Source organism: Glandiceps talaboti, chromosome 13 (assembly GCF_964340395.1).
Source record: "Glandiceps talaboti chromosome 13, keGlaTala1.1, whole genome shotgun sequence".
NCBI lineage: Eukaryota > Metazoa > Hemichordata > Enteropneusta > Spengelidae > Glandiceps > Glandiceps talaboti.
In genome coordinates, this window is record NC_135561.1 from 19,673,056 (window position 1) to 19,693,323 (window position 20,268).

Below are 20,268 nucleotides of genomic sequence, written 5' to 3' on the forward strand. Positions count from 1 at the left end.
ATTATCAGATGTAGCAGGGCATCTTAGAACCACACAGACTAGCTTTGAATGCAATGTTGTACATTATCAGATGTAGCAGGGCATCTTAGAACCACACAGACTACCTTTGAATGCAATGTTGTACATTATCAGATGTAGCAGGGCATCTTAAAATCACACAGACTAGCTTTGAATGCAATGTTGTATATTATCAGATGTAGGAGGGCATCTTAGAACCACACAGACTACCTTTGAATGCAATGTTGTACATTATCAGATGTAGCAGGGCATCTTAGAATCACACAGACTAGCTTTGAATGCAATGTTGTACATTATCAGATGTAGCAGGGCATCTTAAAATCACACAGACTACCTTTGAATGCAATGTTGTATATTATCAGATGTGGCAGGGCATCTTAAAATCACACAGACTACCTTTGAATGCAATGTTGTACATTATCAGATGTGGCAGGGCATCTTAAAATCACACAGACTACCTTTGAATGCAATGTTGTACATTATCAGATGTAGGAGGGCATCTTAGAATCACACACATGGACTACCTTTGAATGCAATGTTGTACATTATCAGATGTAGCAGGGCATCTTAGAATCACACAGACTACCTTTGAATGCAATGTTGTACATTATCAGATGTAGCAGGGCATCTTAGAACCACACAGACTAGCTTTGAATGCAATGTTGTACATTATCAGATGTAGCAGGGCATCTTAGAACCACACAGACTACCTTTGAATGCAATGTTGTATATTATCAGATGTAGCAGGGCATCTTAGAACCACACAGACTACCTTTGAATGCAATGTTGTACATTATCAGATGTAGCAGGGCATCTTAGAATCACACAGACTAGCTTTGAATGCAATGTTGTATATTATCAGATGTAGGAGGGCATCTTAGAACCACACAGACTACCTTTGAATGCAATGTTGTACATTATCAGATGTAGCAGGGCATCTTAGAATCACACAGACACACAGACTACCTTTGAATGCAATGTTGTACATTATCAGATGTAGCAGGGCATCTTAGAACCACATGGACTACCTTTGAATGCAATGTTGTACATTATCAGATGTAGGAGGGCATCTTAGAATCACACAGACTACCTTTGAATGCAATGTTGTACATTATCAGATGTAGCAGGGCATCTTAGAATCACACAGACAGACTACCTTTGAATGCAATGTTGTACATTATCAGATGTAGCAGGGCATCTTAGAATCACACAGACTACCTTTGAATGCAATGTTGTACATTATTAGATGTAGCAGGGTATCTTAAAATCACACAGACTAGCTTTGAATGCAATGTTGTACATTATCAGATGTAGCAGGGCATCTTAGAATCACACAGACTACCTTTGAATGCAATGTTGTATATTATCAGATGTAGGAGGGCATCTTAGAATCACACAGACTACCTTTGAATGCAATGTTGTACATTATCAGATGTAGCAGGGCATCTTAGAATCACACAGACTACCTTTGAATGCAATGTTGTACACTATCAGATGTAGCAGGGCATCTTAAAATCACACAGACTACCTTTGAATGCAATGTTGTACATTATCAGATGTAGCAGGGCATCTTAAAATCACACAGACTACCTTTGAATGCAATGTTGTACATTATCAGATGTAGCAGGGCATCTTAAAATCACACAGACTAGCTTTGAATGCAATGTTGTACATTATCAGATGTAGCAGGGCATCTTAGAATCACACAGACTAGCTTTGAATGCAATGTTGTACACTATCAGATGTAGCAGGGCATCTTAGAATCACACAGACTACCTTTGAATGCAATGTTGTACATTATCAGATGTAGCAGGGCATCTTAGAATCACACAGACTAGCTTTGAATGCAATGTTGTACATTATCAGATGTAGCAGGGCATCTTAGAATCACACAGACTACCTTTGAATGCAATGTTGTACATTATCAGATGTAGCAGGGCATCTTAGAATCACACAGACTACCTTTGAATGCAATGTTGTACATTATCAGATGTAGCAGGGCATCTTAGAATCACACAGACTAGCTTTGAATGCAATGTTGTACATTATCAGATGTAGCAGGGCATCTTAGAATCACACAGACTAGCTTTGAATGCAATGTTGTACATTATCAGATGTAGCAGGGCATCTTAGAATCACACAGACTAGCTTTGAATGCAATGTTGTACATTATCAGATGTAGCAGGGCATCTTAGAATCACATGGACTACCTTTGAATGCAATGTTGTACATTATCAGATGTAGCAGGGCATCTCAGAATCACACAGACTAGCTTTGAATGCAATGTTGTATATTATCAGATGTAGCAGGGCATCTTAAAATCACACACATGGACTACCTTTGAATGCAATGTTGTACATTATCAGATGTAGGAGGGCATCTTAGAATCACACACATGGACTAGCTTTGAATGCAATGTTGTACATTATCAGATGTAGGAGGGCATCTTAGAATCACACACATGGACTAGCTTTGAATGCAATGTTGTACATTATCAGATGTAGGAGGGCATCTTAGAATCACACAGACTAGCTTTGAATGCAATGTTGTACATTATCAGATGTAGCAGGGCATCTCAGAATCACACAGACTACCTTTGAATGCAATGTTGTACATTATCAGATGTGGCAGGGCATCTTAGAATCACACAGACTAGCTTTGAATGCAATGTTGTATATTATCAGATGTAGCAGGGCATCTTAGAATCACACAGACTACCTTTGAATGCAATGTTGTACATTATCAGATGTAGCAGGGCATCTTAGAATCACACAGACTACCTTTGAATGCAATGTTGTACATTATCAGATGTGGCAGGGCATCTTAGAATCACACACACACACACACACACACACACACACAGACTAGCTTTGAATGCAATGTTGTTCAGTATCAGGTGTTTATTCCATCTAATTCACTCTCATAGATACAGCTCTATCAAAATTAAGACGCTTTCCAGAAAAATACATACACTTTGAATACATTCACAAAAAAAATGAGCCTATTCAGAGACTTTCTATCCACTTGAAACCCTGTCCTGTAACTAGTAGTCTAACTTTGTGCATGATACATCATACAGATCAGCTAACATGATCAAAGCCAAGATACGAGATGTTACAAATTTGTCAAATTACGAGATGTACAATATATAGCACAATGACATGCGCATATTTTAATCCAAAACATAAGGAAAATGCGAATCGATGTAAGTTCTAAAGGTACATAATTTTTTTGAGAATGATTCGTATTATGTCTGTTCATATTTTGCTGGTTTTGCGTATTACTACCACACACGTAGTGTGCATGCTACAGGGCATTTTAGAAAGTTGGAATAACAATAACTCTCAGACTCGATATTACATTTTGATAAACTGTATCATGAATTGAATGTATACTCAATTCACCATCATGGCATTTCTGTTTTCAATAATTATTGAGATGTCTCGATTGTTTTGAGGCATGCGAAAGAAATGAAAGAAACACCTGGGTAACAGAAGGGTTGATAAAGTCTATAGAGGAACATAAACAGATATTGACAGTACCAATTTTGCACTCCCTGTTGTTTTTATAAAAAGAACAAAAAGTCTGGCTAGGTTTGATCACAGATTTAACCAACTAACATGGGAGTATTAGTCATAGATTGGGAAAGGGCAGGACACTGAATGGCTGGGAGGATTTCATTTCAGGTTAACAAACTGACAAAACTGATTTTTCATTCACAGCTCTTTTCTTGAACTTCTTTGACTGCATTTTTGTAAATTCATTCATTAGAAAGCTGAATACAAGATGTATTTCGGTCTAGCAATTTCAAGTATATGATGCTAAAATGGCTAAACCTGGAAAGTCTTAACGACAGAAAGACTCTTGAACACGTACAGAATAGCATCAAAATTGATATCTTGGTTGATATATGACAGTGCTCAAAAACTACACTACTGTGCCAAAGAAGCAACAAATTAAAAAAAAAAAAAAAAAACTATTATGACTAGAGCTGCCAGTTAGATAATTCCACTGACTTGCTGTCATTTTACCTGGTATACCTATTTGACAAGTAGCAAAAACCCGACTCCTGTCAGATCTATTCTTGCAAGCATGCACATTTGAAGGGAATTTAAAAATGAAATTTCAGAAGAAGAAGAAAAAACCTCACAAAGTTGACGTCTTTCATCAGACACGCACACAAAAATTTTTTACGGACTTATTTTCTGACTTTTATTTACTGTGTAAAATGGTGTATTATCCAGCACTGATAGAAACTACAACTTTAATTAGTGGCTGAAAAGAATCACAAAAAGAAACCATCACCACAAAAAACCAAACTATTAATATTAATGACGCTGCTAAATACAAACACATTGAAGAGATGTTGACCCTCTAAGACCTTTCATCTATAGCTCTTGAAAGTAAAACAAAAAGAATAAACAAGATCAGCTCGTTCGTTTGTTTGATATGGAAACCAATTTTACATTAACAATAACCTGGGCAAACACACATCAATGAAAATCTACATTAATTAATATCTATACTAATGTCAAAATAATGACTAAAACAGGTCACAGGTATCCGTTGAATAAACCTCTCTCTGCAACCTTGTTAGTATTTCTACAGATGTCAACAAGGTTACAATATAAACTGATTATATTGTTACATTCATACGGCTGATTGATCAGAGTCACAAGAGGAACTATTTAACAATTCTATACAATACCTAACCCTATAGGACAATGGACATGACTTCTGTAGGATTCACCGTTCTTCCCTCGAAAAAAAAACAACAACTATCGGGATTAAAAAATGAAATCATAACACTGGTAGACAACACACAGCAAATGAAGCGTTATGTTATTTGATTAGGAAATTAAATACTTCCTTTATATTTTGTGAAGACAATGGCTACTGGATTATGAATTATTTAATCTTGTTCTCCCTCCTCATCTGCTTCAGAGTTCCACAACTACAAGTGAGAAAGTACAGGAAATGTTGGGTGAGTGGCAGACCAGTGATGATGTCAATCAATGATTGTACAATGACAAGTCAGTGACTGACCAATGACAGTATTATCAGTCAGTGACAGACCAATGACAGTATTATCAGTCAGTGACAGACCAATGATAGTATTATCAGTCAGTGACAGACCAATGATAGCATTATCAATCAGTGACAGATCAATGATAGTATTATCAATCAGTGACAGACCAATGACAGTATTATCAGTCAGTGACAGACCAATGACAGTATTATCAGTCAGTGACAGACCGATGATAGTATTATCAGTCAGTGACAGATCAATGATAGCATTATCAATCAGTGACAGATCAATGATAGTATTATCAGTCAGTGACAGATCAATGATAGTATTATCAGCCAGTGACAGATCAATGATAGTATTATCAGCCAGTGACAGATCAATGATAGTATTAATACATCAATCAGTGATGGTTAGTATGATCAGTCAATGACAGACCAATGGTGGTTATTAGCATCTGATTCAAAAATGAAAACCACATGGTTGACTACTTACAGTCAAGTTATCCCTGAGTAACTGCATGATTAGTGTGCTGTCCTTGTAGGAATCCTCCTTTAATGAATCTAGCATAGAAATGGCGTCATCAAATGCCTAAGAAAACACAAAAGCAGGTAACAGTCAGTGGCACTGGATAGTATGCGGTCTAGTACAAAACAGAATGGGTTTTCTAACTTCTAACGAGTCATCACATAGCAAAGGATTGAGAAAATCACATTTTGATGAGTCAGAGGAAGTTACTGAGCATCAAATTGGCTTAGCAGTCACAATGGCAGGTAGTCAATATACATCAATTTCAACATAACACAATGTGTAGACAGGACCCAACATTACAACAGAAGGAAAACTACATCACTATGTTTTGAATATTTGCAGATGAAAACATTGGTAGTAGAACTGAACACCATGACAGATTCAGTGATAACAAATATCCTTTAAGTGGTTTTATGGGTGGTGACCAGTTCAAATCTACGTGAGCTCCTCGGGTTTGTTATTGAAATTTCCATCAAAAGTGTAGTCCTAAGTTTTTCCTTATTCCCCACTATTACTGGGGTACTCATCCATAACAAAACACATCAGTTGATACCAACAAAATTCAACCAAACATTTGAGTTAGCCTTTAGTTTGTCTTGACACTGATTAATGATGGTAGACTTTATTATCTTAAATAGAGGAACTCAACACAAGTACAATCAATGTACAATGTAGGTAGCTTTAGCACAGCTTGTGACAGGCAAACTCGGATGGTTGAAAGAATTCCATTGTAAACTATGCAATCTTACATAATTGTATCTATTTTCCCCCTAGCGGCCAACATCGGATTAGGATTAACATTTGGGTGTTGACTGGTAGAGTAACTGAAAGAGTTATTCCAGAATAGAATAATCTGCTATTTAATCCCCATACCTCTACTAAATGGATAATAATAATCTAAGACCATGACAGCCAAACACTGGGCTTTAACACATCTTCATTAGGCCAGCAATTACTTTAGGAATTCTATTTGCTTTACATACGACTAACATATATATTTCACATTCAGTTTGGAGTTTTTTCAAGGAATCTTGTTCTGAACTTCCTATATCACATACATGTAGCTCATCATCACAGGACCTTGTGACTGCACCCTATAAATTCTTTGAGAGACGGTACAAGTACTTACCGATTTTGCAAGTTCACAGGCCTTTGCGTGTTTATTCACAATTTCATAATAGAATACAGAGAAATTTAATGCTAAACCGAGACGAATTGGATGTGTTGGGGGAAGATCTGTGGAGCTTATTTCATATGCTTTGGAGTAGGCTTCAGAGGCTTCATCTACTATCCCTGTATACAAAAAAAATGTTAGAGTGTGTCAGTATGTAAAAGAAAAGTTGCAAAATGTCAGAACATGGGTAGATTCTTAGTTGAAAGGACCAATTTATCTCATGAAGACTGATGGTAATTAGCAGAAATCTTCATGAAAAGCAATCTTCCATCCCAACACAACTGCATATGAATGCAGTATTCATTTCTCTTCCCCTGCTAAGCAAAAATGGTATTATAAAATACCACCAATGGTGTTGCAGCACAACTGTACAGTGTTTAGAAATGTTTATCCATATGGTAGTCCATGCTAACAATAAGTGAATGCTGAATGACTATCCAGTTGTCTATCCAACCATGTTGCTATCTTTATATGCTATCATTTGGCTGTTGCTATGGGCGTGGTCATGTTGTTAGATATATTTGCATACATTTTTGTATGTTTTTGTTCACTTGTGTATGAATTCCTGATATTATCTTTGCAATACACATGATCATTTGGCTTTTGCTATGGGCATGGTCTTGTTGCAAGGCATATTTACATACATTTTTTGAATGTTTATTCAATTGTCTATTAATCCCCGTTGTTATCTTTGCAATATACATGATCATTTGGCTGTTGCTATGGGCGTGGTCTTGTTGCTGGGCACATTTGCATACATTTTTTGAATGTTCATTCATTTGCCTTTTTATTCCTGTTGTTCTCTTTGCAATACACCTGATTATTGGGTTGTTGCTATGGGCATGGTCTTGTTGCTAGGCAAATTTGCATACATTTTTAAAAATGTTTATTCAATTGTCTATTAATCCCTGTTGTTATCTTTGTGAAATACATGACCGTTTGGCTGTTGCTATGGGCATGGTCATGGTTGCTAGGGTATTTGCATACATTTTTTTTGAATGTTTAACTCCATTGCCTACCAGATGATGTTATTTTACCAAAATATACTGCCATTTGGTTGTTGCTAAGGGCGTGGTCATGGTCGCTAGGGCCAATTTTGTCAAAATGTGCAGAATAACACTTTCAGAAACATCTCACCCAGTTTCAGACTCGGTGACCAAGTACTTTTTGAGACATAGGTTTTTGACCAAAATTGAACTTTTTTACACCTAATTTGCATATCAGTCTTGGAATCATGGTATGCTTAATATTTCTTCGTCCATACATCCCTAGATGCATTCCCATTAAATTTCAGCCCAATTTGCTCAGTGGTTTTGGAATTATAGATTTTTAACCAAAAAGATACATTTTAGCCCTAATTTGCATATCAGTGATGGAATCATCATGTCATGAACAAATCTTACTTTACACCCCCTTAAGAATGTTCCCACCAAATTTCGCACCAATCTGCCCAGTAGTTTCTGAGTTTAAGTTTTTTGACCAAAAATCACATTTTTTAACCCAAATCACACACCTGTGATGCGATCATTTTGATTTGAACAATTTCCCAACTAGACACCCAAGGTAATGGACCCATCAAATATCATGGCAATCGGTTCAGCGGTTTTTGACTTTAAGTTGTTTACACACACACACACACACACACACACAGACAGACAGACAGACAGACGCCGGGCGATCCCTATAGCACTACTGAACAAGTTCAGTTGTGCTAATAAACCACACAGGTTCTTCCTGTACGACTCAAAATTAATGATAGTTCATCTAGCCATTGTACAGAACGTCCACCATATTTCAGGCTAATCTGCCCAGTAGTTTTGGAGTGTAAGGGTGTTGTTGGTTTTTTTTTGTTTGTTTTTTTGTTTTGTTTTTTTACAAAAAATCAATTTTTTAAAACCCAAAATGCACATTTCTGATTCAATCATTTTCATTTGACCAATTTTCCATCTACACACCATAAGTTACATTCCCACCAAATAGCAAGGCAATCAGTCTAGCGATTTTACACACACACACACACACACACACACACACACACATTTTACAATGCCTATAGCACTACTGAACCTCAGTACAGTTGTGCTAAAAAGCTAAATTTCAAGCTCTGTCTTGCTACAGTTGTGGATTTCATCCTCTGATTTCTTGAATCCAATGAATAAATTGAAATAATTACGATTCATTCATGACAAGACTTGACACATACCCTGTCTGTTATCAGGAGAAGCAACTTCAGCCAAATATCGATGGTAGTCTCCTTTCATCTTCAAATAAAATACCTTGCTCTCAGCTTCCTCTGCCTTGGGGATGAGATGGTTATCTAGAAGGTTCTGTCAAAGACAAAAGTTAATGTCAATCAATATTATCACTAATAGAGAAGAAGAATAAGTGTTTCTTCACTTGGTTATCTTTCAATAGATTTGGACTTTCCTTTCTTCATATATGAATGTACCAATTTGGAGGATTTTGTAAGAATTGAAGATTTAGACTACATGACTGGGCTATGTTGCATACTTGCTACTGTATCACCTTACTACAGAACTGTCAAGACTTTCCCAGTCCACAGTCTATCATGGAGTCACCAAGGCCCAGCCACATAGCACCTGAGGGCTCCAAGTGAGTAATTATCCATAACGGTTCAAGTCTTTACTATAGTAATTTCCCCTCTAAAGTCACACTCATTTTGTGAGTGAGACAAGGTTGAGTGATGATACAGCCTACTCATCCAATCTGTAAAAACATGCATCTTGGGTTTGGGTCAGTCAGTCACAGGAAATTCCATTCCCAGTGGGACTTAAACCCATGACCTACTGGTGCAGAGCCTTACTGTAACCACGACGGTACAAAACAGACTTTTATATGATTGTACATGTACATGTATATGATTAAATATCCGAGTTACAAATTATTGAGCTCAAGACCTTGAGATCCTATATAGATAGAGAACACTAATCAATACACAATATAACATTCTTCAGATTTCTTGAAAATATTGGATAAATTTATATGCAAGATATATTGAGCTAGATGGTGGTTCATGTTCAATAATTTTGTTACTAACAATGCAAGATTTATTTTATTCGGAGTTGCTACTATTTTTTATCTCAACTTACAAATCTTTTTATACATGTACCTGTAAAAATTTCTGAACTAAAATGTCTAGCAGCTAGCTTTTTCTGCAATATAGAATCTGATGAAGCCAGTGAATGTACATAAACCAATGACTGGCAATGGTGTGATCACAAATAAACAATTTTTCATTTTATTTTTTTTAGCTAATTCTGTTATACCTTGAAAATAGTAAGTGGTCCACATGGACTACTGCATATTGAATTGGTGTTCCTTCACTCAAATTTAGTGGTTAGTAGACTCAAAACCCTGTATACCAAAGTGAACTGTCTATAGGTTCTACATGGACAGTCAGCAGCTGTACACACACCTGTTTCTATTGATCATATATGAATAACTTTCATTCTAATCTCATCCATACATGGTGACAGGGGTTGCACTAAGTTTTGGAAGCGGAGGCCAGATCAGAAAAGTAGGGATTCAACCAACTACATGTATGGAATATGAAGCAAGAATAACTAATCATTGCTAATCTTTTTTTACATTCAGATATACAAACATGTATATGTTGGAATAGTGCAGTGTTCATAACCTTTCACAAAGTCAATACCCTTTTTAAAAAAGTTCATTTTCTTTCAAGTACACAAATTATAAACATAAATATTACATGTAAAGGTAAATGGGTGACAGGTACAAACAAGTACATGTAGTTGACTGTATAGATAAGTCTGATGTTAGAATAGTCTGAGTACCACAGTGTTCACCACATTCACTATCAGACTATCACAAATTACTTAACACAAAGTCATTACTCCCTCCTTCCAAAAAGGTTATCTTGTAGTTACATAAATATCATAAACACTGGGTAAATATTTAAAAAGAAAATGGACATGGGTACTACTGTAGTACAGTAGGTGACAATACAGCTATAGTACTGCTAAAGGCAAATTTCCATGTTTAGTGGACAATACAAGTACATCTATATTTTATCTTATTAACTATCTCGTGATTAATTGACACACTGTTGAGATGACCAGAAAATAAAAACAAACACATTATAACATTTTTGAGATTGTGGTTTGACTTACATCTATAGGACTGGGTCTATTCATTCGATGATCAATTTAATTTACATTGTCTACTCTTACATGTATATCATTGTAACTTTTAAATGGTCAACAGCTGGTGACTGCCAATGACATTCCATAGTGAAGTAAATATTCAATGTTCAGTTTTTTGCTAACATATCATCCAGTAGTCAAGAGAATATGAGAATTGAAATATTTCACCTTTACCAATGACCAGGACTGCATGTGCAGGTGTGTGTATGGTATGTGTATGTGCATGTGTCTGTGCCTGTGCCTGCATCTGTGTCTGTCAGTGTGCCCTCTTATGATAGCCAAATTGTGTTGTGAGTGAGTCAAACGATTTCTTTTGCGTTACCACATACATGTGTAGTTAGAGATAGGAAAACACCAAATTTTGGTGTGTCACTAGAAATTGTGTGCGTCAGTGGCACGTCAAATTGGCTTAGAGGGCATACTGGTGTCTGTGTATGTGTCTGTGTATGTGTCTGTTTGTTTGTTTGTTTGTGTGTGTACATGTGTGTGTACATGTATGTGTATGTGTGTATTGCCAAGCCATACCAAAAACACTACTGAACTAACTTGATACATCATCATAGTGTGCTGACAGCTTGTAGTTGTAATATTAATCCTGTGACATAATTAATCTCAGTGTAACTGGATGTAACACTTTGTTTTGCTGTGTAATAGATAAGATTAAACTGGGTAACTTCAACTTGGTACATGTACATGTACATTGTACTTCTCTAGTATATGTGGCTATCAGTATAATATATTGTGTATCATTGAGACTAAGACTAATGCTATGTTTCTGGCTGATACAAACACGTGAAACAGTACTTATTCCTGTCAGCGATACCAGCAAGAATCGTACACTTTTGGGTCTCTCAAATTTCCATAATCAGACAGTGATGGTTAGAAAATGTTAACATAAGATGACCAGAGGGATAAATGTACATGTATGTAGTGCATCAATTTTTGACAGTAGTTTTGGGTCTTGTGTATTTCATGTTTTCCTGCAGAATGTGAATGCTAACAGTCATGGATACATGTGTATACATGTACATATGAAAAGACACACACATAACTGTACATGTATGCATGCACACATGCATGCCATGGCAGATGGACGATAGCAAATGTGCAATCCACGTTGCACATGCTCAGATGCAAAGAACTACAGAATTGTTTGTTACACAGCTGTACTTGCTATAACTAAAACCTAATTTTTTGGTGATCATAAGGTCACCCTACAAAAGCACATGTAATGGTAACCAAGACTAGATTACATGTATCTGTAGATACAGCCAACACGGCAGCTTGTATACCGCAGTGATCGATTATGTCTGTATCCAATGAATGATACCTCATTTCCCAGTGCAATGTATATGAATATTAAAGATGATGGTGCAGATCTTGTAATTATGAACAAAGAACATTCCTATATCAGTTGTACTGAAAATTAGTTTAGCATTCATGAATTCTACTCTCATTTTACACTGAACTGAGTGATGTTTATTTGGCCAGCCATCATGCAAGTACACATGTACAATGTAAGAGAACTTCACGCACATCACACCTTGTCATTCCAAATGACACAAACCATAATTTTTCTGCACATTTTGTGAAACACTTTCAAGAGAGTTAAGACTAGATGGAAGGAGTCATAAAATGACAAAGTAAAAGTGTCTAGTAATTTACATAATGGTCAAAGACACGGGCCTTATTGTCTGTTGTAGGCCACGTGTGAACATACCTGTACAAACTGTAGGTGGTACACATTTAAAACTTTCACAATCAACATACATTGTACATGTAACCAAGTTTAGAAAGCCACATACACATACACATCATATACTGACTAACTGTATCGCTACCTGTATTGGCACCCAGAGAAGATATTTTTTTAGTCTTTGCACATCTGGGTTTATCATCACCATACTGTAGTTTAACTAGTTATACAAGTAATTGTTAGTGCTTACTGTATCAACTAAATCTTTCCCTCACCAAGAACAATTTTATTGTAAAAGATGATCCTTTTTCCCCACTTTGCAAAAATGCTATTTGTGAGTTTTATGATTAGATTTTTCAAAAGGTCACTATAAAATTAGGGAGATATATTCTGCATGCCTTTCAAGAATGTCTGTTGAAAAATTTATAAAATGTCTATCTCCTTAAAAAAATAACTGATATTTAAACCAATGAAAATGGGTATTCAAACCTCATGAGTTACAAAAGTATGATTCGAAAATGATAAAAAATGTCTGTATAAAACCCTGTATACTGATGAGAGTGGTCTGAATATTGAGGAAGTGTGAGGGTATAAATCAGAGGGCATTGTGGGTAGAGTAGTATACAGTGGGTCAGCAGAGATAGTAAGGGTGTTTAGGTGCACAGTTTACATATTTTTACATTTCTAGATTTTCAGAAAGTAAGAAAACAGGAGAATGTATGGATCAATTGATCGATCCATTACATTAATTTATATCGTCTGAAAACAACTACTAATTACCTTTAAAACTAAATGTATGTTTATTTAGTGTGTCAATTTAGAGATTTTATGCAATCACTATACTGATGAAATATTGAAAATGACCAACAGGTGCACAGTAGGGTTTTTACACTTGTCATCAATCTGATTAAAATCTGATGTGGTGACTTATATTGATTTCCTTACATTTGTATTTACATCTATTTCTTTTATTTAGTAAGTCATTTCTTATAAATTTTGTTGTTCTACGCCACCCCTTCTACTTAGAACTTCAAATGTTCATGGTTGCAATAAATGTTTGAATATTTGACATGTTACATGGGGAGTGTGTAATTACAGACCCATTGCTCCTATTTTTGTATCCCTCTTCAGGTCAAGTTCATGCACAAGTTACTGGCTGTGGCAAGATTAGGGTATTAACCAAAGGGGTTTGGCAGAGTTGTATCATGTGAGGCTGTCAAAATTAACTATAGTTCTGTTTACATGATGATGATATATACTGATACCCAATTATTCATGAGGGTGGCAATTTTTCATTTAAACATATTTTTTTGTAATGACTGTCCACCACATGTGTATAAGTTGGCCTTATAATATGTCCAATGCCCTCGTTTCCAGAAAACCTGTTGACCATGGTTGCCAGGAACTGCTGTGTCAATACATGTGTATGTCTTATAAAACATCTTAGACTTTTACAAACATTCCAATCAAATTTCAGCTCCATCCACCAAACAAATTGTAGTTTTTGAGAAACAAATTTTGTCCAACATTCACATTTGTTCGACCATGACGTCACTCATGAGATTATGACCTGAATAATTCTCCATCTACACATCTCCAGAATATACCCCCTCCAACTTTCAGCCCAATATGGCTGGTTCTGGAATTAAAGATTTTTGACCAAAATTCACATTTTAGACCTAATTTGCATATCATTGATGGGATCATTTCATTTTATCTATACATCCCAAAGAACATCCTACCAAATTTCAGACCAATCTGCCCAATTCTTTCTGAGTTTAACATATTTAAAGCCAAAAATCATACATTTGACCAAAATCACTCACCCATGGTACAAATAATTTTCATTTGAACAATTTCCCACCTACACAAATACTGCAGCAATCAGTCAGGTGGTTTTTGACTAAGTCATTCAAACACACACACACCCACACATTTTACCATGCCTTTAGTACTATTGAACCTATTATATAAGTTCACTTGTACTAAAGAGATATGAGTATCAAAAATAATGCATGTGTTTATTTCTTTTGTTCTGTATTACCTGTACCTATGGGATTGTAAAAAAGATGTCTAGAAATGAAATAACGTGTATATGTTGGCATTATTTTCTTGATAACTTACTCCATGGTGATGTACATTTTTGTATTTTACGTCACATGTACTGACCCAAAATGAGGTCATGCAAATGTGAACTAGTTATCCTTCATTTCTATCAGTGATGTTTGTTTATCCAGTTTTTCAAACATGGTTGTTGTAATCTATAATACTATAATACTAAGAGTGAGTTTAGTTCAAGGGTATTTTCCAATTCCCCGATTTGGCAAAATGAATTACACAGATATGTTCACAGAACAGTTCTACATGAAATTTGTGGGAATCATTGCTGTCGACAATGCCTGTCAAGTGCTACTCATAGGAAGCGATTTGACATGCCAGTTTTAACCTAATAAAATATGTATATCCTGTGCAAAGCATAGGTTATTTTCTACTATGAGTATTTATATTTTTTTGTCATTTAAATACTGGTTCTCAAGTATGTTTGTACTCAGGTAAAATCTACCATTGTTGTCAAAGTAGTTATCTGGGTCACCATCAAAATTATATATTGACAGATATAGAATTCTACAAAATTTTCAACCATTTTCCTCTGTTGTCAAGGTTACCATACCTTTAAAAACATTGCTATTATGTGGATGCTGGCTACATTTGACAGAAGGGCTCCCTAATCCTCTCCCTACATTGTATATCTAAACAGTTATCTTTATCTACAATTGAGACCAAAATGCCACAGATTATGTGAAATCCTGTTTTGACAATGCTGCAATTTGGGTTTTCAAAAACTTCTTGTAAAAACAATGACTAGGTAAACTCGGTTCACGATGGGCAAGACAAGTTTGACAACACTGCAATTGCTTGAAAACCTACCAAATGCTGATTCACTTTTAAAACAACTTGTTTTCGCACATACATTGTACTTTTTAATGTCCAAGTTACTCTTTGTATTACAACCAGAACTATTTATAAGCCTTTGTTATTACAATGAGTTTAATATCAATCCTCACTACATTGTTTGTAACACTAACTATTCAATGAACAACAATAGTTCGGCAATCTTTTCATCAGCCAGTGTTTCCACTTCTTGAATATTTACTGACTCAATGTTCCATTGGAATTTTTTTTTTACAAAAGGGCTTGGAGACAAGTACCACTGTCTCAACTTACCAGTTACAGATCAGGAGGGCAGAATCTTGGGTTCGGTACTGGGTCACCATCAAAATGTACTGGTTTGACACATAACGTGTGTATGTGGAGGTTTTTTAATACATAAAATGACGTCAATATTCATTTCAAGAGGACTTGGTGCCCCTATTACTTTGGGTTTGACACATAAAATGTAAGATTATGCACGGCAGCATACTTGTCAATGATTTTTTTTCACAATTTCATGCAAAAGCCACGGATTAGAGTAGAATTACATGTAGCTTAGCATGTTTGATAACTCATTAATTAAATCAATTTTTACTAATACATGATTTGATTAAATAAATTTTTTGATACCCAAGAAATCTGATGTTAAGAATTATCATCGTGTATAAGATAACCAATGAAAGTAATTATTTATAATTTGGTCAACCCCTCCCCCCCCCCACACACACACACACACACACACACACACACAAAGAAAAGTAAACAAAACAATGGGCCTACAAAGTCATCAATAATTGCTTCAAATTGCAGTGGTGTTCCATTCATTCATTTGAAAGGGGCATTTGATTGAAATGGCACGGGTGGTTTAGGACCTGACTTGTGGTAAGGGTGGGTTAGGATCTGACTGGTGGTAAGGGTAGAAGATCTGACTGGTGGTAAGGGTGGTTTAGGACCTGACTTGTGGTCAGGGTGGGTTAGGATCTGACTATGGTGGTAAGGGTGGGTTAAGATCTGACTATGGTGGTAAGGGTGGGTTAGGATATGACTGGTGGTAAGGGTAGAAGATCTGACTGGTGGTAAGGGTGGGTTAAGATCTGACTGGTGGTAAGGGTGGGTTAGGATCTGACTATGGTGGTAAGGGTGGGTTAGGATCTGACCATGGTGGTAAGGGTGGTTTAAGATCTGACTGGTGGTACGAGTGGGTTAGGATCTGACTATGGTGGTACATGTAAGGGTGGTTTAGGACCTGATTGGTGATAAGGGTGGTTTAAGACCTGACTATGGTGGTAAGGGTGGTTTAGGACCTGATTGGTGATAAGGGTGGTAAGGTGGTTTAGGACCTGACTATGAGGTAAGGGTCGGTGGTTCAGGACCTGTTTCTGTCGGTAAGGGTGGGTTAGGATCTGACTGATGGTAAGGGTGGGTTAGGACCTGACAGTGGTGGTAAGGGTGGGTTAGGATCTGACTGGTGGTAAGGGTTGGTTAGGATCTGACTGGTGGTAAGGGTTGGTTAGGATCTGACTTGTGGTAAGGGTTGGTTACGATCTGACTGGTGGTAAGGGTGGGTTACGATCTGACTATGGTGGTGGGTACAAAAGGACATTGTTTCAGAAAATATTTTAATGACTTGTGCAGGACACAGTGGTTGTCAACCATTCAAACAAAGTCAACCCAAAAATATAAATTTTTCATGAATGACATATTTGAATATCAACATAAATAACATAAATCAATACATGACCAAATACAGCTAAACATTTTGGTCAATGTCCATATTTATCAGTGATCAACAAATCACAATTTAAACATAAATCACCAACCACATGCATTGTGGGATATAGCGCACATCTGCACATTCCAATAATAGCTATGTTAGCCTAAGGCTGTTTGCAGCTCAATGATGGTACTGTTTTCCCGAGCTGTGATCTCTGAAACTGATAGGTGCCATCTATGTACCATACACTACATCACCTGGTAGATTTAACTGTCAGATTACATGGACTGAATGTGTTGTCAGATCTGATCATACCTACATACTTGTTGGGTTGGAGGAATAGGCTACTGCAGCTGAGAGAGAAAGAGGTCAACCTGTCAAAAACTACTGAATGACAGTAGCCCCATCTACAATGTACACGTAGGTCGTCCTACCTGAGGCAGTCCCAAGTCCTACCTGAGGTAGGATAGATTTGTGTCTACACGTAGGAAGGTTACAGCGGAGATGTCGCGCCTTCCGTCCTGACAGTACATAGGACGAAGTCAGGAGGGTTTCAGGAAACCTCTCAAAGGTGTCCTAAGTCAGGACGGTTTCAGGACAGGTTCAGGACGCGTTTGCGTCTACACGGACTTCAAACTATCCTAAATCCTACCTCAGGTAGGATTTTTAGTGCCGTGTAGACGGGGCAAGTGTTTCTGTGAAGGTCTATAAATCGGTAAAATATAACAATGTCTGGAGTCCAGACATTTTACCTAGCACCCGCCCTAGAATGTTGGTCTAACGTACATGTATGACAACTCAATAAGATTTCCCCTAGGACCTTCCCTAGAATTTTGGTCTAATATGTTTGACAACTACAACAATACAAGAGTTCCCTGTTCTATGTATTAGCATGTTCTACAACAGTGGCAGTAATACTGTATGACTAGGGCATGACAATGCATCCCACCAGAAGAAAATTTGGAACCCTCTAATCTTTGAAATGATTTACATGTACATGTATGAGTTGCTCAGGATACTAAATGGGTATGAACAATTAAACATTTTACCTGAATACAAGGATGGTTCAATAATCTTAACGATGATAGGATAGATAAATGCCTCAGACTGTTTGCCTGACTGCCACCCAACTATTCCATCATAATTGAAGAATATCGACAGTCTTCCCTACTCCTGGGGAGAGTATGTATTCTTTCAAGGAAGCAACTGTGGATGTAGTCAGACTATTGCTCATGTTTGTGACATTTTCTGCTACACCTTCACTTGCTTACGACCACAATGCACAGGCACTTGTGCAAATGCCCAGAGCATGCCACACTTGAACTTGCATGTCATTAGGGCCGGGTTATCTTATGAGGATTGCCCCATTTATGAAAATCAAGCACCTACAGAAAGACTGATAGTATGCATTTGGCCCATTGGGTCAGTTATGGTCAGTGCACATCAGCATGTCTAACTAATCTTTGACCTTGACTGAACTGATGATCCCAAACACTAATACTGATGATATATGTGAAATATTTAGTCCAGCAAAGCAATATGAACGAATTGTTGGTTTATATCCCAACATTTTCTGAATGTAAAGTTATACCACACCGAAACCATACAAATTATCAAGCTGGGATGACCCAAATACCTTTCGGATTTGATAGGGTACAAGGACACAGCACAACCCTGTGTCAACATGTCTGGACAAACCACTACAAAACCAGCACCAACATCTACTTAAGTGATACTTCTAGAGAGTGTGACTACACCTTCATCACAAATACACAAACGTCTTATGAAATGAAAACGAACTTATCAAGAACACATATTTATTTCATGTGACATTGATTTTTTTAACGGATCTTTTCAGAAATAAATATTTCATGGGCTCTTCAAACCCTTAATAAATAGAACTTACAGTGCAAATTGACACTATGAATTATCCTACAACATTCATCATTTGGAGACACAAGTTTGTGATATTTTGTTAGTTTCACACACGAAAGGATTTATATTATAAATGGGTCAGAACAGGTAGTGATGGCACCGGTAAAATGGGTAAGGTCAAGGGTCGCGACCCAGAATAGGAAGAGGAATACGACAGCGATAATATTGTCATTTTCGTGTCTCGTTGTATTCAAATCTACGAAAAGGAAACCATTAAATTCACTGTGAGAAAACAAATACACAATTTTACGGTAAAAAGTTATCAATGGACATGTTAAAATCGGATGGGGATGCCTCGACGTGAGTTGTGTCATGGCGGCGGTACATTCATTATAATATGTGTAACGTTCAGTGGTTGTGTGTTTTAGATAGAAATGCATGGGTTTTTTAGCTAACCTGGACAGCCTTGCACAAAGTCTCAAGCTCTTCCTCGATCTTAAGCCTGTAATCTTTGGCAAGCTGGGCCTTTTTCTCTTCGTTTTTCGTCTTTTCTTCTATGCTGGATGTGACCCTCCATGCAGAACGTCTAGCTCCGACTACATTTTTGTAGGCAACCGACAGCAAGTTGCGCTCTTCCGAGCTGAGCACATCGACCGAATCTTCCGTCACCTGTTTCATTAGATCTGCCATATCATCGTACCGCTCCGACTGTTCGGCCAACTTGGCCCTCTCTATAAGCTCATCCTTATCAACCTTTGCCATACTTAGATGTTTACTGAATATTAGCTAAACGCAGAAATCTAGCGCAAAACAGGACCTGGTTTCGAGGGTCGACAACGGTGGGCACTCCCAAAACACGTACATACACGACGTACTATGTCTAACGTCCAAAATTGTCATATCCTTCCACCGCGCACATGATATTTGTTTAGTCCATAAACAAATTATTTGCATCGTTCATTTATCGTATATTAAATAAAATAGCTATCAACAGCTCAGATACTCGACTCATCCCAGTTAATGTCTCAAAGAATAGCAAATAATAAATTTATAGCGAACTATTTTGTATGAGCGCATCGATAAATAGTAGTAGGTAGCTACGCTTTCTGTGAAGTG

At 36.9% G+C, this 20,268-nt stretch overlaps 1 protein-coding gene across 1 annotated transcript; it reads right to left on the reverse strand.

Annotated features, from left to right (window-relative positions):
* Positions 1–2,900: 2,900 nt before the first annotated feature.
* Positions 2,901–20,026, reverse strand: LOC144444153 (14-3-3 protein zeta-like). Its single transcript, XM_078133562.1, has 5 exons — positions 19,609–20,026; positions 8,953–9,076; positions 6,705–6,868; positions 5,540–5,635; positions 2,901–4,972 (listed from the first exon to the last, which is right to left on the reverse strand). The coding sequence occupies exons 1-5, from the start codon at positions 19,912–19,914 to the stop codon at positions 4,931–4,933; spliced, it is 732 nt and encodes a 243-aa protein (XP_077989688.1). The 5' UTR covers positions 19,915–20,026; the 3' UTR covers positions 2,901–4,930.
* Between the last annotated feature and the right edge of the window lie 242 nt (positions 20,027–20,268).

Coding starts and splice junctions, on each gene's coding strand:
- LOC144444153 (XM_078133562.1), bottom strand. CDS start 19,914: ATGGCAAAGGTTGATAAGGATGAGCTTATAGAGAGGGCCAAGTTGGCC. Junction 6,869..8,952: donor TTCTCCTGATAACAGACAGG/GTATGTGTCAAG, acceptor TTTTGTATACAG/GGATAGTAGATGAAGCCTCT. Junction 5,636..6,704: donor CCTGTGAACTTGCAAAATCG/GTAAGTACTTGT, acceptor GTGTTTTCTTAG/GCATTTGATGACGCCATTTC.